This window comes from Phalacrocorax carbo, chromosome 3 (assembly GCF_963921805.1).
Source record: "Phalacrocorax carbo chromosome 3, bPhaCar2.1, whole genome shotgun sequence".
NCBI classification, from domain to species: Eukaryota; Metazoa; Chordata; class Aves; order Suliformes; family Phalacrocoracidae; genus Phalacrocorax; species Phalacrocorax carbo.
In genome coordinates, this window is record NC_087515.1 from 99,271,183 (window position 1) to 99,290,037 (window position 18,855).

The following is an 18,855-nucleotide window of genomic DNA, read 5'->3' on the forward strand; positions in this document are numbered from 1 at the left end:
AGCTGAGAAAACTATGGCTCGTATCAGTGGAAACAGAGGTCTCCTCCCCATCTTGAGGATGAAGTCTAAATAAAGAGTTATAAAGCCTGAGAGCCAAAACTAACTACTTTGGTGCAAGAGTGTCTTGGGAAAAAAAATATGAAATTATATCCTTAGTAAATAATTATGCTATATTTTTCCAGACCTGCAGCCCCAGAAACTGTCAGTTACAAATTCCTTCCTTGCAATAATTGAAGTAAGCTAATTTAATATTTTTAATTAATCTTTCAGATGTATTTCACCCTTGAGTTTTCAGTGTAGAGAAAAGTTGTGTAGCAGCTGCATCATCTGTTACATGTTCTGCCGATAGCTATTTGCCACTTAGTAAAGGCAATGTCAAAATATTTATGCCGATCATAATTTGTTTACTCACTTTTTATGCTAATACAAACACAATATATTATTATCAAGCTCTGAATTACAGTGTGTTTTATACTACACTATAGTATACTATACATTATTTTGTTATGTTGTTATGTTATGTTATGTTATGTTATGTTATGTTATAGGTTATTAGATTAGATTATAGGTTATTATAAATCAAGCCACAAATTACATCAATACATTTTTACATAAAAGATTCTTATAAATATTCTCTTGACTGCACAAAAGTATTTACTTACAGGACACATGCCTTTTCACTGGACTGCATGGAAATTTTTATTCATGGGTCAGGTGTCTCTTTGATAGCACTTAACATTGGCTGATGGAGAGAGGAGTTGAGTGGATGAAGGAACAGAATTGTTTCCTAGTTCATAAAGCATAGTGTTGGGGCTGCCAAAGTCACCATGTAGGATAAAAGGGTGGAGGACAAAGGTTTGGAGTACCCACATAGATGAAAGGCGAGGGTTTGTTATAGCAGCATGTCTGAGGAGGTAAAAGAAATATGTATTGTGCCTCTGCATGTGAAACAATAAACAGCTGGTGCTTACTGTCAGTGCTACTGACTGGTACATGTGATATTTGAATAAATGAGGTTCTATTTTATAACTTCCTTAATACAATATGTTCATTGCTACTGCAGTATTGATGCCTGAAAACACTTAAAAGTCTCATTTAAAATACAGTAATAAACTTATAACCTCTGCAGGAATTAAAATCATGTTTGATTCCCTAAAGTCAGATAATCTGAATACAAAGATACTTTAGTTTTGTCATCTTCATATTCATGACTTACAGTTTTGTGGGGTTTTTTGGTAAAGAAACCTCATGTTGACTACACAGCACTGGTAAGGCCACTCATGGAGTGCTGTGTCTTGTTCTGTGCTCCCCAGTACAAGAGAAACACAGAACTACTGGAGACCTTGCAATAAAGGGCTGTAAAGATGACTAAGGGAGTGGAGCATTTCTCCGATGAGGAATGGCTGAGAGAGCTGGGGTTGTTCAGTCTGGAGAAAAGAAGGCTCAGTGGGTTCTCATCAGTGTATATAAATTCCTGAAGAGAGGGTGCAAAGGCAGAGACAGGGTTTTTTCAGTGGCGCCCAGTGGCAGGACCAGAAGCAACGGGCACAACCTGAAATACGGGAGGTGCCATCAGGAAACATTTTTTTACTGTGAGTGTGACTGAGCACTGGCACAGGTTGCCCAGAGAGGTTATGGAGTCTCCATCTTGGGAGATATTCAAAAGCTGGACATGAATCTGAGCAACCAGATCTAGGTGACCCTGTCTGAGCAGAAGGTTTGGACCAGATGACTTCCAGAGGTCCCTTACAACCTCAGCCTTTCTGTGATTCTGTGATTTTGACTGTGATATCATAAGCTCAGCATACCCTTGAAAGTCTTTGCTGACATATTTGTACAGCAAAATACTGGTGTGGATGCATTCATATCACAAAGCTGCATGCTTAATTCCTGTGGCCTTTACAAGTGGGAAGAAAAGCGGTTTGATCTCAGCTGTCTCAGATTTGAATCCTAATATTGTTTGCATTTTGCACAAATTTCTCTTTTTATATTTCTTCTTGTAGTAGTCCATTATCAAGTTACCTTATTTTCCAAATCTGAATTGTTTGGTGATACTTGTAAAATAGGAATATTTTATACATATGATGATCTTTGAATTAACATTCATATTCTTATACCTACAAACTTTAACTAGATATTTAATTTTACAGTTTCACTACCAGAAACTAATTAAATACAAATATATTATTTCCCCTCACAGTGTTTCATGTACTAGCCCACTAGCAATAATTTTATGTTCTATGTTAACATTCACATCAATTTCTTTCCATATTTTCATGTGTACGGAACTAGTGAAACTTGTATGGTATCCCAAGTTAAAATCATATCAAGCTGGTATAATTTCAAGCATGCAGATATATTTACATTTTAGTTCACTAATTTATTCTATTTTCTTTAAATAAAATAAAACTATTTTATTATATTAAAAATAGGTAATTAAGTGTGAGTACATGCATTATAACATAGCTAAAAACACCCCTTAACTCGTTCTTGATTTAAAAATAATACAAATGAAACTTAGTCTTCCTCAAGTTCTTCCAGAACATTAAGATAGATGTTTGTGAAAGAGGTGTCATTTGTGAGCTTTCTGATAAGTTAGGAATAAACATAATCAAAGTATATGATATTATATTGAAAATGAATAACCTACTTTAGCAGAAGCAAATTAAGATAAGTAGAAATTATATTTTAACTGTTTTTTGTCTGCAGGACAGATTCTTTGAAAAATGTGACAAGGCAGAGACAAAGAAATAAAAATCTATCAGTATGTTTTCCTTTCAAATCTTTCAGAGTGGATTGTTCACACTGTGTATACCAAACAATTCTGTTAAAGACACATTCAACTTACACCTTTAATTCCTTCCCTCCCAGTCCTTAGGTTTTGTTAGATACCAAAGGCAGTTCTGAACCGCTGCAACGACATGAAGTGAACAGTTATTATTATTATTATTATTTTCATATAATGAAAACCTTTAAAAAACAGTCTCTGCTATCTGCAGCTCTGTACTTGCCCCTGTGATTTTTCCTCTTGTCTACTAGTCCTCCTGTAACAGATATCCTCAGAATGTCAGGAACAGATGCTGGACATTTACATCCCTGCTGAGGAAGGGTGTTCCTGCCATGACTTGTCACAGGGAGTTGTTGCAACATCCTAACCAGACATGTTGAGGGCTGGGAGCTCTTGAGCCACTATAATTTTTTTTTCAGATTTCACACGGTTTGCAATGGTAGGACTGTCATTTTTGTAGAATTAAAAAATAAGTTGTTTGGGCCAGATTACAGATAACTAGGTTTTCGATCTGAATTAATTTCCACCTAGATAGCTAGTTCTCAGATAACTTTAAGAAAGTGTAAGATGCTAACATTTCCAAAAGGATGTAACTGCTAGGGGGAAACAGTTCTAACTAGTTAAAACTTTATAAAATGGCTTGGTACAACTACATTAAGGCAGGTTGGCAGCTATGTCTAACTACCTTTGTTTCCCTAAAGGTCAAAATGTTAAAAAGTACAGGCAAAAGGAATTTTTCCTGTAGTTTTTTAATACATTCCCATGCAAAAAAGCTTTTTATTTGTATTTTCTTCTGCTCCTCATTTTACACTTTAAATGTGTAAAGCATCAGCTCATTTCAGTGGTTCCAGTATTTTGCATTTTTTCAAGTTTCTTCAGTGTTGAGTATCATCAAAACAAATTAAAATATATATGTCTTGGTTCAGACTTCTTCGTTATACTTCAGATATACTTCTTGAACCTTTGGTTGCTATTTATGAGAATGCCAATTTATCCTGTCTTCTCCGGAGTATGTAAGTTAAGAGCAAGTGGGTTAGCTCTGCCCTGTTTTCTCACAGTGAAAGCTAATTTAAATTTTTTGTTGTTTTGTAGATCTGCCAAACTGAAATTCTGGCTCCATGTTCCTAGGAGAAACAGTAAGGCAGTTTAATGCCTTCCACTGTTACCAGCTTTAGCCATGCAGCCATACACTTAAAATTGTCACAAAGTGGAATATGAGCTAAGTTAAAGCTTGAGTGGCTCAAAGCTTACATGATAATATCTGTGGTTTAAAATTTGTATTTCTATGTCCAAGAACACAGATCTTGTGCTGTTGTGGTTTGCTGAAAAGTACTGAAGTTTAGGACAAATGGCTGTTTCCTGAGGAGACAGGTCTGATCTGTTATGAGCTGCCAAAGCCAGTAGCCCAACAGTGGTGACACTGGTGCAGTCCCATGCTCCCAGGTCCAACTAGTAGCGAGGCTGGGAGGGTTTTCCTAACAGGCAGATGCTCACAGAAATACAGTACATATGCATGTACACCCATGCAGACCAACCCAGACAGGAAACACAGCACTTGCACAAACACAAACAGCACCAACAGCTTCATCCTATTCGCTTCTCTGGCCAGCCAGGATTATAGTTAGTAGAAAATATATATGCATATATGTACAAACACACAACATGGATCCCCCTAATATCTGGGCTCAGCCACTCAGCGTAGCCCGTAGCTGCCCCTGGATCCCACTCTCCCCTGCTGCTAGTACGTGGGCATAAGACCCCAAAGCTACACACCACAGCAGCTGGTGGTACTCAGACGTATACACACACAGACAAATGCTCTCTTATCCTGCTCGTTGGGTACTCCAGTCTGAAGTTTGTACACAATGAGATAAGCACCTACACCATGCACATGCACCGTGGTCTCTCCAGTTGCTGACCGCCAGACACAGAGCCCCTCTGACCCACAATCCCGCTCCCACTGCTGACAGTCAGACCCCACATACACACGTGGCCACAGAACAGAGTCCCTCATCCAGGAAATTAGAAATAGACTTTAATAAGAAGAAAAGACAGACCAGTCAGGCACGGGACACGGTCAGATGCACACACTGACGAGCACCTGTTTACAGGTCACCAGCACTTTTTATACCCTTATCTCTTTATTTTCCTTCATTTTTCCTCCTCTGAACATCCCATAATTAGTCTTGTACAATCTCAAAATGCTCTTCCCCTGCACCCTACAATGGGCCCTGGACCCCTGGGCAGTGATCCCCTGCAGTTTGTGAGGTGCCCGGGGTGCTGCCCCTGCTGACTTTTGGTGTGGAGTGTTCCCTGGCCCCTGGGGCTGAGGCTCTCCTGGAACAACTCAGGGACTGGGGAGCTGAGGTGGGGGACGATGTCCCTGACTGGGGTATTGGGATGTCTCTGACTGGGATATTGGGATGCCCCTCCTGCCATTCTGTGCTCCTTCATGTGTGTGGAGATTAGTCTTTAATCACATAACATAATCCTTAAAACAATTTCACATGTTCAATAATTTCACCTGAAAGCAAAATTATTTCTTTACATAGTGATGTTTTCCTGCAAAATTATTTCCATCTATTCATTCTCCTCCACAAGACAGTGTGTTGAGGAAAGCTGTTACCAGCATAGACTTCAGTTATTTATTTTTATAGGCCACATTTAAAGAATTATTTAAAGAATCCTTAAAGGAGGATCAAAGGGAGGTTATTTAGAGGGAAAAAGCCATTGAACAGGTAATTTAAGAGTAACAGCTTAGTAAAACAGAGAAATAAGGCAAAAGCTAATAAGGGGACTAATTGTGGTAGGCAACTGGAGGAACCAGGAGTGGGATGCAGTAAACAGGACAGGAGACTGTTTACCTGAAAGAACTTGTCCTCATTCCTATCTTCCTTTAACATTGCTCACAGTCATCTCTTTTCTGCCTTCTTTCCTCAAATTTCCCTGATGATTTGGCATGTCCCTGCTGGCCAGCCGTACAGGTGCAGGTCTGAAAGAACAGGGACTTGGAAGGCAGTAGGCAGTAGGCAAGGTGACTGGGAGAATTTTCTTGTTTCCTCCCAATTTATAACTCCTCCCTGATGGAGAGGAGACAAGAAGAAAGTAATTCTTCAAAGAAAAGGAGTGATCAAACACAGTTTTCTCTCCTGTCCCACCGTTTCTTTGCTTCCTAAGCCTCACCTGAAAAATCCTTTAGGAAGATGCAATCACTGCTCGCAACCGTTTCATAGTCTGAACACAGGCTTGTCAAATTCTCACATCCCAAGCCTTAGAAGGGTGGTGTTTTGCAATGTTCTGAGTAATGATGTTTTCATATTTGTCCCTTGATGTTTGGACAAAATTGCATCATTGATACAAGAACAGACAGCCACAGACACTCAACTACTATGGAGTTAACCAATATAAATTTGGGAAAATAGGATTCAAGCCTGTGAGACAGTGGCCAGAAAGTGTAGATATATAGGGAAGGGAAAAAAAATACCTCTACATATATAAGTTTCAGAAGGATCTTTCTCCTGAAGAATTAATACACTATACTACTACTGAGAAATCTTCTGACTGAATCCAAATTGTATTGTATTTTTAAAAAATTTTTAGATATTAGACATGCATTGACATGAGCAAATTAGCTGTTAAAATCCTTTTATTACATCCTAATGTCCTTATTACTTTTATAGGTTCCAAAGACTGGTAAGAAAGAAAATATTGCCAAATCCTTGAATTTTTTTAACATTGTGTTTGGCTTAGAAACACTGTGCTGTCTGAAGAAACATAGGTCATGGTTTAATACACATACATGAGTTTTACAGCAGTATTAGGAAACTGCACTGAATTTCAGTTGTGTTGCTCTGATTTACAATGGCTTAAGTGAGGGAAGAATCAGTCTTATAGTTTTTTTAATTATCCCATTTTTAGCAATGTGAGCTATCTTATGATTCTGTACATCATCAAAGTACCATGATCTATACACAGTAAACATGTCACATCCCATTATATCAATAAAGTAGTGAATTCTTAAGCTATTACCCTATACAAAATACTTTTGTTTACTTTAAGAGTGTAGCAATACAAAGATTAACTGAGATACATGCAGGTTTAATCAAATGGATGACCTAGGAGGCTGCATGACCGTGTGCTGCAACAAGCTACTCTCTGTGGAGATGACAACGACTAAGATCCATCTCTTTTCTTCTTTTTTCTCCCAATATTCTCTAGGGAAATCCATACCCAAATTAAGATTTCTAATAGAAATAAATAAGTTTTACTTTGATTTGACATGTTTTTATGTTTCATGCAGGCAAGGTCCTAGGAAAAATTTTGGACAAGGACTATAAAATTTAAAGTGTGTGGAGAAGGAATTTTGCCCTTCACAGTTGATGTTGTCAGTGAAACCCTGTAGTTTATTCAAAATTAAAAATTAAAGAAAGAACAGCATTTTTACTGTTGCAGTTTGATCAGTTGACTAATGTCTGTTAACAGGTGAGGATACAAAGCCAAGTAATATATAAAGAACTGAACAAAATAAATAAACGAGTTAAATAGTAAACTAAAACATAAGACAAGTAAATGAGGACAACCTGTGACGTGAGAATCATTCTCTTGTCACATCTTTCTCCACCTTGGTATTGTTCACAGGGTTGAAAAAGTACACTTCCATAAATGTCACACTACACATTCGATCAGTAGGTGAGCTGCATACTGGATTGAGATGCGCTGAAGACTGTATGCTCCTGCCAGTTTGCAAATGTTGCTAAAAACAGACTGTCCTAATGCAGTATGATTCTGTCTCCTGACAAATTAGAAACATGAGCATACCCACTTCAGTTTATATTCTCAGTAGTTTAGAAGTTAAAGCTTGGCTAGGGTGCTGGTTTTGGCTGGGATAGAGTTAATTTTTTTCATAGTAGCTAGTATGGGGCTATGTTTTGGATCTGTGCTGAAAACAGTATTGATCATACTGGGATATGTTTATTATTGCTGAGCAGGGCTTACACAGAGTGAGGACCTTTTCTGCTTCTCACCCCACCCCACCAGTGCGTAGGCTGGGCTTGCACAAGGAGTTGGGAGGGGAAACAGCTGGGACAGCTGACCCCAAGTGACCAAAGGGACATCCCCACCATATGGTATCATGCTTAGCATATAAAAAGGTGGGGGAAGAGGAAGAAAAGGGGGCATATTCCGAGTAATGGCATTTTGTCTTCCCAAGTCACCATTACAGGTGATGGGGCCCTGCTTTCCTGGAGATGGCTGAACACCTGCCTGCCCATGGGAAGTAGTGAATGAATTCCTTGTTTTGCTTTGCTTGTGTGCATGGCTTTTGCTTTACCTGTCAGACTGTCTTTATCTTAACCCACGAGTTTTCTCACTTTCACCCTTCCAGTTCTCCTGCATTCCACTGTGAGGGATTGAGTGAGCGGCTCTGTGAGGCTTAGTTGCTAGACAGGGTTAAACCATGACAGCTAGGTCTTCTAGTTTATTGATTTGATTCCTTTGGTAATGCAGAATTTTTGTTCTATTTCTTTCCTTTTTTACTGCTTGTCTACTCCAAGTATATAGGGACCTTTTAGAAAAATATAGGATTTCCATTTCTTGCCTTCAAAATTAACTGCACTTTCAAGCTTTTTTCCCTTCTTTTCTTGTAACTTCCTCTCCTTTGATGAAAATCTGAATATATTTTCTATTTTACTCCTAAGTGCGGATTCCTATTTCATTATTTATTATTATTATTATTATCATTATCATTATTAATCCTTAAGGATAGGTAATTCCAAGCCATTGTCTGTTTATACTGGGATGATATTCCAGATAAGGTAATCTTCATATTGCATTTTTAAGAAAAATCTTATTTTGTTTTTCTGACTGGTATTTTTAATTCTTTCTCTGTCTTTGACATTTTCTCCATTCTGAGGGAAGCAGATGCTCTTCTTTTCAATCTTTATTTAAAGAAATCTAACAAGAGATCTCAGCTGCCTAATCTTTGGAGGTAATCTGAGCTCTGCATCTTCTTGTGAACGATATGGAAGTGATGGTTCATAATACCTTTGCAGGGAAGAAAATTGTCAGTCACAGTTTAACAGGACTGCTTTCCAAATGAGGGCTTCTCAGAAAGTGAGACATTTTTTCCCCAGTGATTTGTGTGGGTCCCTTGTTAGTCTGAAAACCCTTTTTTTTTCCTCTGAGATGTAATGCCACATTGTAGAAAAATGTTGTGAGATCTTCAATACTTTTTCTTTTTTCTTCTATTATTGAGCACTTCTAATAAGTTGGGATATCTATTTTTCTTTCTTTTAGTTGGTGACCCCCCTTTGTTGAACACAAGATAAAAGATGGCTACTGCTACTGTGAAAGATGAGAAATTATCAGAACAGTAGTGTTCTCTCATCTTTTCCATACAAAATTGTTCAAAGAGGCCAAATCATGAAGATTCTTTATTATAAGAAATAAAAGTGATGGTAACTTGACATTTTGGTGACTAACAACAGCAGCTAACATATTGAAGGATTTTCTTTATCTCTCACCGTGTTAAAGAAATATCTCTTTTCATTACAGCTTTGTTTCCCATCCCTCCTCTTTTGCTCTGTGACATCAGGAAATTCTTATCTTCCTCCTACCAGGAAAGAAAAGCAGCAAGAAGTTGTGACAATAACAATTGTTAGTTAATAATTCTTAAAGAGAATAAGTGGCAAAAGTTTCATTTTTCCTCATTTCAGGCGTGCCATATGGAAAATTACTAAGGGGTAGGCCAAACTTCATAGAAAATGCAGAAGGAAATGTAAATGATAGTAAAAATAAATCTGCTGAAGAAATAATGCTTTATTCTACCTTTCAATTAATATAATAAAACAAGAAAGATTTGAGAAATCAGGTATTAGGTATCTCTACCTGTACCCTGAGGAAAGATTTTTGAAAAGGTTTCTGAGAAAGTTGTATATATATAAAAAGAGTGAATAAAGGTCTGTCTTTAACATCTGTCTTTAACAATCTCGCTTCTTGAATATTTATTCTATCATCTGAAGCTGGCAGGAGTTATCTTCTTAGAACTCCTCCTGAATGTCTCATTGTGCATCTGCAGAGGAATCATGTATAAATACCAAAAACTTGAAGTTACATATTTGCTGCTTAAGAAAGAAACAACTTTCTCATTATTACTTTGAGAAAGGGTCTGGTCTCAGAGTTTTGCAGTTTCTGCAGTGCCAACTTGATGTTGTAGTAAAACTCAAAATACTAAATTTTAGCATGTCACAATTGGCACTACGTGTGCCTCCAAACTCACTCTTCTGCACTTTTCAATTAGAAACTTTGATGAGTCCTGTGAAACAGCTAATAAATTCCCTGGGAATCTGATATGTTCTTCAAAGCTCCCAGTTTACAGTAAATTAAAGAAATAATTCCATATTAATTAAAGAAAAAACTAAACTTGTGATAATTCATGTAGGTAGTCTTCTAGAACATATAATAAAGGATTTATATTCATTAATTTTGCCTCTCAGCTTCATTTTCATGACGTTTAATCTCATAATACATTGGCAAATGATTGTGTTTAAAATATGAACAATTGTTTTACATGCCTTCACTCATTAGGAAGTTAGATAGATCATGTAAAACAGATTTTAAAACTAAGTAATTTTGTCAGCTTTTCCACCGGAAGTTTGAAACAACAGCACCCATCCAGTAGCTTCTGAATCAATTCCAATTTTATAATTATTTTTTTTAAGTTCTTTTTACAGCAAAATTCTTTGTGTACAGAACTGCATATTAAATATGCAGGGTGAGTACTTGAGCATGTTCCCATCATTGCACAGACAAAATTGCTCTCGGCTACCACTTTACATCATGAGGGTTTTATTTACATTCTAACTAGTCCCAAAGTACTGTTCTGATGACAAAATCATAAGGAATAAACAAATATGCAGTTTTGCATTTGGATATGCTGTGGAACAGTTATATTAAAGGACATTGCTGTTAAACGTATTAGTGCGTAAGGCTCTCAAAATGTCTTTTCAACAGCAATTAATCTCATTCTTCCTGTATTATTTTCCATTTTCTCTTGACACGAGGTTATCAGCTGACACAAATCAGAATAGCCAAATTGCCTATTCTGAACTCCCAATTGGAAAAGAGTCAGACTGGGTATGATTAGCCTTGGAAGTAAACATGACAATGTGTATCTGTGAGATCATGGTATCTTCAAACCAGGTATATAAGCAAACTGTGTTATCACATCATGGAGCTCAGCCTGTGTTCTGCCACTTGCTTAGACACTTCGTATAAGCAGCTATCCCATTAAGAGGTGTGAGCAGCTGTGGCTATGCTGTGTGCCATCCATATCAGGTCTAGTAAGTTCAAAGATAGCTCAAAAGCATAGTCAGACTGTTTTGAATAGGCTATAGCTTTTTTGCCAAATTTCCCCAATTGAAACATATGCAAGCTCCTCCATAGCTACTTTTTTTTTATTTTTTTTTTAATAGAAGATCTTCTGGAAAGAAAATACAATTTCAGAGTTGTTACTGCTCATGTTACGACCCGTCCATGGCCTGTAATCCTAAGAAATCTAAGGAACTTTCCTACGTAACCTCCAGTTTTGTTGTAGAAACTAGATACATTGGTCACCTGCTGACTATTGTGTTTCTTTCCAGCTAGTAATCATTATTAGAAGGGGTTTGGAGACACACTTCCTAACATTAGTGTTTGCATATGAAATCACTTGTGACTATGAATGGACTGGGATATGTAGTTGTTTTGAGTTTCTTTTATTTTTCTTTTCTTTACAATGGCCAGTGATAGTGGCCAAGCGTTAAAACAGTGATTATCTCAGCAATTAGATCATCAAACATACAATTCCTGATTTTAGCAGTTTAAACAAATCTAAGTTTATGATATTCAAAGCTCTATTTGTGGAAGAATACAAAGTTATTATGATAAATGACAAAATAAAAAATTAAAAGTAGGTCTATATGGAATATGCAAAAAAACCCCTTCAGAATTACCAGCTATGCAATCATAAGTTGGACAATGACTAGCAAATTTCAGTTCAACAAAAAATGTTCTGTGTTTTACAAGACCACAAAACAAACAAGTCAATGGGATCATACTAAAAATACTTTAGAAGTAGATATCAACCTTTTTTGGACTCTTTCAAGCAATGAGAATTTGCAATTCTGTTTGGGTTTTGAATTATATAATCTCAAGAAGAGATCTAAGAATCTACAATCTATGTATACACATGGGTGTAAAGACTATACCTATGCAAGAATAAAGTGCACAAATAAAAAATGTGAAACACTATTAAGATTGTAGTTCTGCAGAGGGCAATTTAGGAGCTATAGGTAATTTAAGGCAGACATGATTCACAAACATTGCACAGTTGTGAAAATATAAGAAATATTGTTCTGAGAAGTGTAATATGTAAGGATACACTGCACATTACAGCCTGAGTTAGACTACTTTATTGTACATGACTACAGGAACAGAAAAGACAGGAACTTGACCCATCAGAGATCTAATGAACAAGACCAATGAGAAAATGTGAAGGAATTTGTTTGTTTGAGGGGTTTTTTAGCAACAGAAGACTGAGTGAAAACATCAGTCATGATATGTACGTTAAAAAATCAAGATATGAAAAAATCTACAAAGAGAAGGGAAATCAGTTATTTTCCACATCCCTTGCAAGTAAGCCAGAAGTGTTAACTGAGGTAAGAAAGCCTAATTTGATGAAAACCTCCAGAAATAGTGAAGACAGAGGCTACTGGCACATAGGAACAGTGGACCCTGTCCCCAGGAAAAGTTACCAAGGATCAATTTGGTTAAATCTCTATGAGTTACTTTCTTCTTGAACTATGGGTGGACTATGGTGACATGGTCAACATTATAACACACAGGAACAGCAAGCATGCTTGATTCCAGGTGATAAATGAAAGAGACAGACAGAAACATAATTTCTGATTTTATTATGCATTCTACATTCAACAGAACCAGTTCCTGGTTCTGTAGGAGGTGTCACATAGTGGGTTTTGTCTCCTTGACCATGGGACCCTGTTTGAGGAATGAGACTGCTGGGAAGAGAGAGGTTTGTCCGAAAGAGCAGTTCAAGGACATCTTTGCCAACAGACATGTTAGTGAGGAGGGCATTAAAAAGGTGACCAGCACTTTTCATGCTGGAACCTTGAGTATTTTAGGGTTCAAACATTCACGTTACAAGAATGTACTCTCTTAGTCCCTATGGTTTGGCAGTCTATAATTTATAATACCTTGCTGTAGGTTTTTCCTCTTCAAGAAAGATAACCAGGTTGGCAATTTTGATATTGAAACAATGCATGTAGGGTGGGCTCGTTGTGAGAAAGCTCACCTACCCTCAACTGAAATGAACTGGACATAGATGTGTACTTGAGCCTACATGAAGGGTTAGTGCAATATTTAACTTGCTCCCTTGCTGTGTTCTTCCTGGGAGCGCAGCTGCATACAGATATTTCAGATCTTAGTTTACTTTTGATCTTGACTATGGGCTTAAAAGCCACATTTATAATATCATATAAAATGGAATCAACAGTAAAGATATATATGAATAAAGATAACCAATTAATGAGGAAACAATTAGTAGTGAAAGCTAAATTACACAAACTTAGTTCAGGACTTGAATGTTGTAAAATAATTTCATGATACTTATACTTTTTAGAAAATGAAGTCTGTTATCCGTTATCTAAGTGTTGGGGGAAAAAAGTTCATTGGAACTTAGGACAAGTGGGGACATCTAGGTTATTGAGGCCAGTTCCACAATGCAACAGACAAAAAACTAACCTGCAAGGAACAGTGTGGAGTTCCCTGGTTGGACCTTAACAATGCTTCAACCTGAACAGCACTGCTTGTTTTGGTTTTATTACATCTGCAAATAAAACAATGTTTCACTTCAGGAAGAAAGCTTTTGGGAAAAATGTGTTCTTAACCAAAAAACTATTCCCTAGAGGATACTTTTATCATTAATGTTTAGTAATGTATCCTTTCAAAAAGTAGAGACTAATCATATTTCCAAATATAACAACGTGGCTAACAATGCTGGTGAATTATAACATCTGTGAAATGAACTCAGGAATTACAGTTTTCTTCATATTAATCTGCATGATTTGTACCCTCTACCACCAATATATTAACTACTGTGGATTATCTATATTTTCTTTGATAGTTAGGTAAAATCATGGGAAATATATGATACCAAATAATCCAGAATAATCCAAATTGTGTGATGCCTTCCAAAAAAGTTCAGTCTAAGACGAGTGAAAAGGACATTCTTTGAAAGCATGTCTGATATCTGACTTCTCTTGTATTCTGTGCAGGTTGTGCTCTGTGTCTTATGTGAGAACTCAACCGTATATTAGAATTCATAAATAAATTCTACAAGAAAGAGGGACAAGAACTTCCACATTGATTGCACTGGGACACACCATTATTTATCTGCATTTGTTGTTATTTTGCTGACACAAATATCAACTGTATACAAATTATTTTTTCTGGTATTCACAAATGCATCATAGCTTGACATTTCATGATGATTCTGAAGGCCTTTGGATTTGTTTTCTAAATGAGATAAGGTTGAGGGACTTTAAAGATGATATAAAATAGGAAGGAAGATGTAAAATCATCTTTCTTTCCTAACATATACAATTGTTTTAATATATCAATTTATTTTTATCTGGTAGTTTTAAAAGTAACTTTTTAAGCACATTAAAAAATTGTGATTTTTTTGTTCTACGTAAATAAACATCTGTTTAACAGTGTGGCATACTTTCATGATAAAATTTCACAATTAATGTCCTGGGTACCAAATGTTTTTCTCTATTCAAATAATTACTTTAAGTTACATGGGAAGAAAATGAACAGAAGAAGAGAAGAAAAACATTCAAAGGAACACTTTCATTTTATATATGGTGGTTTTTTTAATTTTTGTAACACTTAAGATATTATTTGTTTTGTTCTTCCAATCAAACTGGATGTGCTAATGGTTGTGCAAAGATTAGGAGTGATATTTGGAATTAACATAGAACAAAGCTATAGATGTGTGGTGGGTTGACCTTGGCTGGCTGTCAGACCCCCACCCAGTCACCCTCTCACTCTGCCTTCTCATCAGCATGGGAGGAGAAGAAAAGATGAAAAAGCTTACAGATAGAGATAAAGACAGGGAGATCACTTACCAGTTACTGTCACAGGTAAAACAGACTCAAATTGGGGAAAATCAGTTTAATTTATTGCCAGTTAATGTAGGTATGCATAGTGAGAAACAAAGACAGATTAAAACAACACCTTCCCCATCCCCATTTTTTTCCCCAAGGCTCAACTTCACTCCTTCATTCCCTACTTTTCTACCTCCTCCCCACCCTGAGCTTTGCAGGGGGACTGGGGGCTGTGGTCTGTCCATAGCAGCTCCTCTCTGCTGCTCCTTCCTCCACACACTTCTCCCCTCCTCCTCTATGGGGTCTCCATAGGCCACAGTTCCTTCAGGACACATCCACCTGCCCCAGCACGGGCTCCTCTGTGGGCAGCACAGCAGTGTGGATACCTGCTCTGGCATGGCCCTCTCCGCAGGCACCCGGAGCACCTCCTCCCCTCCTTCTTCTCTGACCTTGGTGCCTGCAGATTTGTTTCTCTCACTTTTTCCCTCACTCCTTACTTTGTCTGTGTCATGTTTTTGCCCTTTATTAAATATATTTCACCTCGAGGCACCGTGGCTGCAGGGCTCGGCCGTGCCCTGGGGTGGGTGGGTTGGAGCCGGCTGGAACCGGCCGTGCCCGGCACGGGGCAGCCCCGGCCGCTCCTCACAGAGGCCGCCCTGCACCCCCCAGTGCTGCCAGCGCCTGGGCACCTGCACCCAGTACAGTGTGTCTAAGTATCTATAAGAAATTAGAAAATTGTTACTGTTTCCTTTTGTAAGTTTCATTAGTCTTTAGATTTTTGTTTTAATAATGTCTACTTTTCTTCTTCTAGTAACATATACAGCACCCTCATCTACTGTAATTAAGCCTTGCACTTTACACATGCTGAAGACCTGATTCATATGGCATGTGTTTTGTTATACCTCAATGTATTTGTACTCTGTATTTTTTTACTGCTCCTCTCCGCAGTAAACAGCACCAGACATGGATGAGAAATAATAGATGTACTCTCTCTTATAACAACATGGCAAAATTCAAAAAAGTTATCATAAAAACACTAAAGTGACTCTAATACAAGCAAAACACTTGAAAATCCATATATTGTTTCCATATTGCTATGTCTTCTTACTTTCTGGAAGTACTTCCTACTTAATTTATTGCTTTATTCCAGCAATAAAGACATGTATTTGTTATATTCAATAAGAAACCAGTGAAATTTAATTCTTTGTAAATAAAGTACAGAAGCTGTGACTTCCAGCTTCCTTTTACAGGGGAATATGGATCATAACAACTCTTCCTTTTAATTACAGAACAACATTAGGAATAAAAGTTTAATGTTAACAGCAAACATAAAGTTGAAGAAAATCAAAGCTTATCTTGCTTCCTTTACAGGTTTTTCAGGCCGGTACTGTGAAATAGAAATGAATGAGTGTGATTCAGCTCCCTGCTTGAATGGTGCTGTCTGTCAGGATGATGTCAACAGCTATGACTGTTTTTGCCCTGAAGGTAAGTTTTTCAAAATAATTTATTTTTATTATCTTTGACAATTTTCAAAATTGCCTGCAGTCTGCAAAACATCTTCTTGACAGTCTTCAAAACAACTGTTAAAATTTCCTTTCTATGAAAGTTATTCATTCTTTTCTGAAGTCTCATTTGCATCTTTGTCTACCATGGCACCCAAAGAAACAAGCATGCTCATAAAGAATGGAGACAGATATACTTGTAAGTACTACTTTTTTTCAGACAAAACCTCATGATATTAGCAAAGTCTGAAGGAGTGGAGAAAACACAAATATGCAGTATGTGAAATCCACAGAAAATGTAATCAATAAACTTACAAATAAAATATTTTATCTTGATGTACTAACTTGCAGCTTTGGAACTGAGCATAGCAAGCAAATTACAATGGCCATAATAATGACTGTAATATACCTTAAGTACAAAAATCTATTAAAACTTGCACAGACAAAAATAATGTGATTTTCAGAATTTTTGGTCTGCTTCTTTAAAAATGCATATTGTTCAGCATTATCAGAATTGTATGAACAAATAAGTGGTTTGAAGAAAAAAGTAAAGGGAAAACTAAAATACTTTAAAACATTTTAAATTATAGTGCCTTTCTGACATAATTCCAGAGCTGGGTTTCTTCTGGATATTTGTATGTTTTTTTTAAATCTGATTTTTAGTTAAAAATAAAGGTTGTGATTTATAACCTGGTACTTTGTTTCTGCATTTTAAACTTCCTTATACTTGTTTTATTTTAATCTTCAACTAGTATTATTTTGAAAGTACAGATGGATGGTGACTTGATTTCATAGCTTACAATATTTCAGGTATTTATATATTAATACAAGCATTCTAGCAGTGATGATACGTTCAGAAACTCATTTAAAAATTTCTACAAATAATTCTTATAAGTACAAACTCCATCATTATTTAGTTTAAATTAGAAGCCAAAACAAACACTGGAAGGCAGTTGAAATTTTAGGTTGGAAGAGATCATTCTGCTGTTTAGTCTGCCTGACCAGCTTATAGAAAAATAAATCTTGGCACCCACATCGATAATTTTGTGGCTTACTTGTTACCTATGAGACATGGATCTGATTAAACTCTAAGTGCAAATGAGAACTCTTACTGTATACATTATTGATGAACTAAGGGTAATTCTAAAGCTTCATGACTTAGGGATCAGTGGAAATTGGTTCCATGGTCAGTTTGAGAAATTATGGGAATATGCCTTGCACTGAGGGTGCTGATAGCTTGGCATTAGTCATGGTCTTCCTGCAGCCATGGCCTGTGACAGCACTAATGATAGTCATTTTGTAGCATGACCATGAATTAGAATACATTTACAAGAGCGTAAAATGTCAGATATTGTAGTGGAGATTCTCCAGCAATTTCAAGTACAAAAAAACACTGTTGGACTTCTGAGTTTGCTAAAAGTCACTATGACACAAGAAACAAATAGAGAAAAAGTAGAGAAGTAACTATTTGAGAGTTTATTTTTAAAACTATAATCAGATGTCTAAATCCCAGCATCACTTATCTTCATCTGCAATGTTCTCAAAATGGCAGAAGATATATATATTCTTAAGTCTCTGCCAAACAAGTTGTTCAACCACATTAATGAAAATACTGAATCCTACATTTGTTCTTTCAATTATTAGCTCATTTGAAAGTACATTTGATGGTCAGAAGTATTTTCCTATTAATGACAGAGCAGAAAAAGCTTTTAGAGAGGTCTGAAATATAAGACTTCAAAATAATTTTATTACAAGGGTAAATTGAAAACAAACTACTTTTTAGAAAAAGGGACCCAAAGACATGCCTTATAAAAGAAGACATAGATATAGCTGAAGAATACATGGTGCTCTGTTTTTTTCCAACCAAGGATTTGAAGGTCTGAACTGTGAAATCAACTTTGATGAGTGCAGCTATGGCTTCTGTAAAAGCAATTCAACTTGTTTAGACCTGGTTGCAGACTACAGTTGTGTTTGTCCTCCAGGATTCACTGGTAAGATTTATTTTAACTCTGGAAATGACATTAAATAGTTAAACTTTTTATTTTATTTTCTGAAAATGAAGCAAACTCTTTTTAAATGCATTTTGTTCAGTGTTTTAATGTTAATAAAAATAAATTCATGTCAGTGTTCTGTGGTATTGATAATCTGCTTTAATTTCCCTACTAGTAGGATAAAAATTGAAAGCAGTGTATATGCTGTTTGATTAATTGACGAAAAGCAAAGCTGCATTCTACCTAGAAAAAAAATTGTTCAAAACCCACCTAGTCTATAAAAAAATAGGTGAGCAATGATAGCTGTAACTGGTGCTGTTGTCCTCAGAAGATTGTACCACAACCATACTTGACTGAGACAGAAATGAGAATACAATTTTAGCAAGAGGACATTTTGTTCTCTTCAAGAA

General features: G+C 36.5%; 1 protein-coding gene across 1 annotated transcript in view; it reads left to right on the plus strand.

Annotated features, from left to right (window-relative positions):
- The window catches only part of EYS (eyes shut homolog), an 888,772-nt gene that overhangs the window by 185,664 nt on the left and 684,253 nt on the right, over positions 1-18,855 (plus strand). Inside the window, exon 8 of the mRNA XM_064448569.1 lies at positions 18,323-18,445. Within this exon, the coding sequence (XP_064304639.1) occupies positions 18,323-18,445 (123 nt within the window). The remainder of the gene's footprint in view (positions 1-18,322; positions 18,446-18,855) is intronic.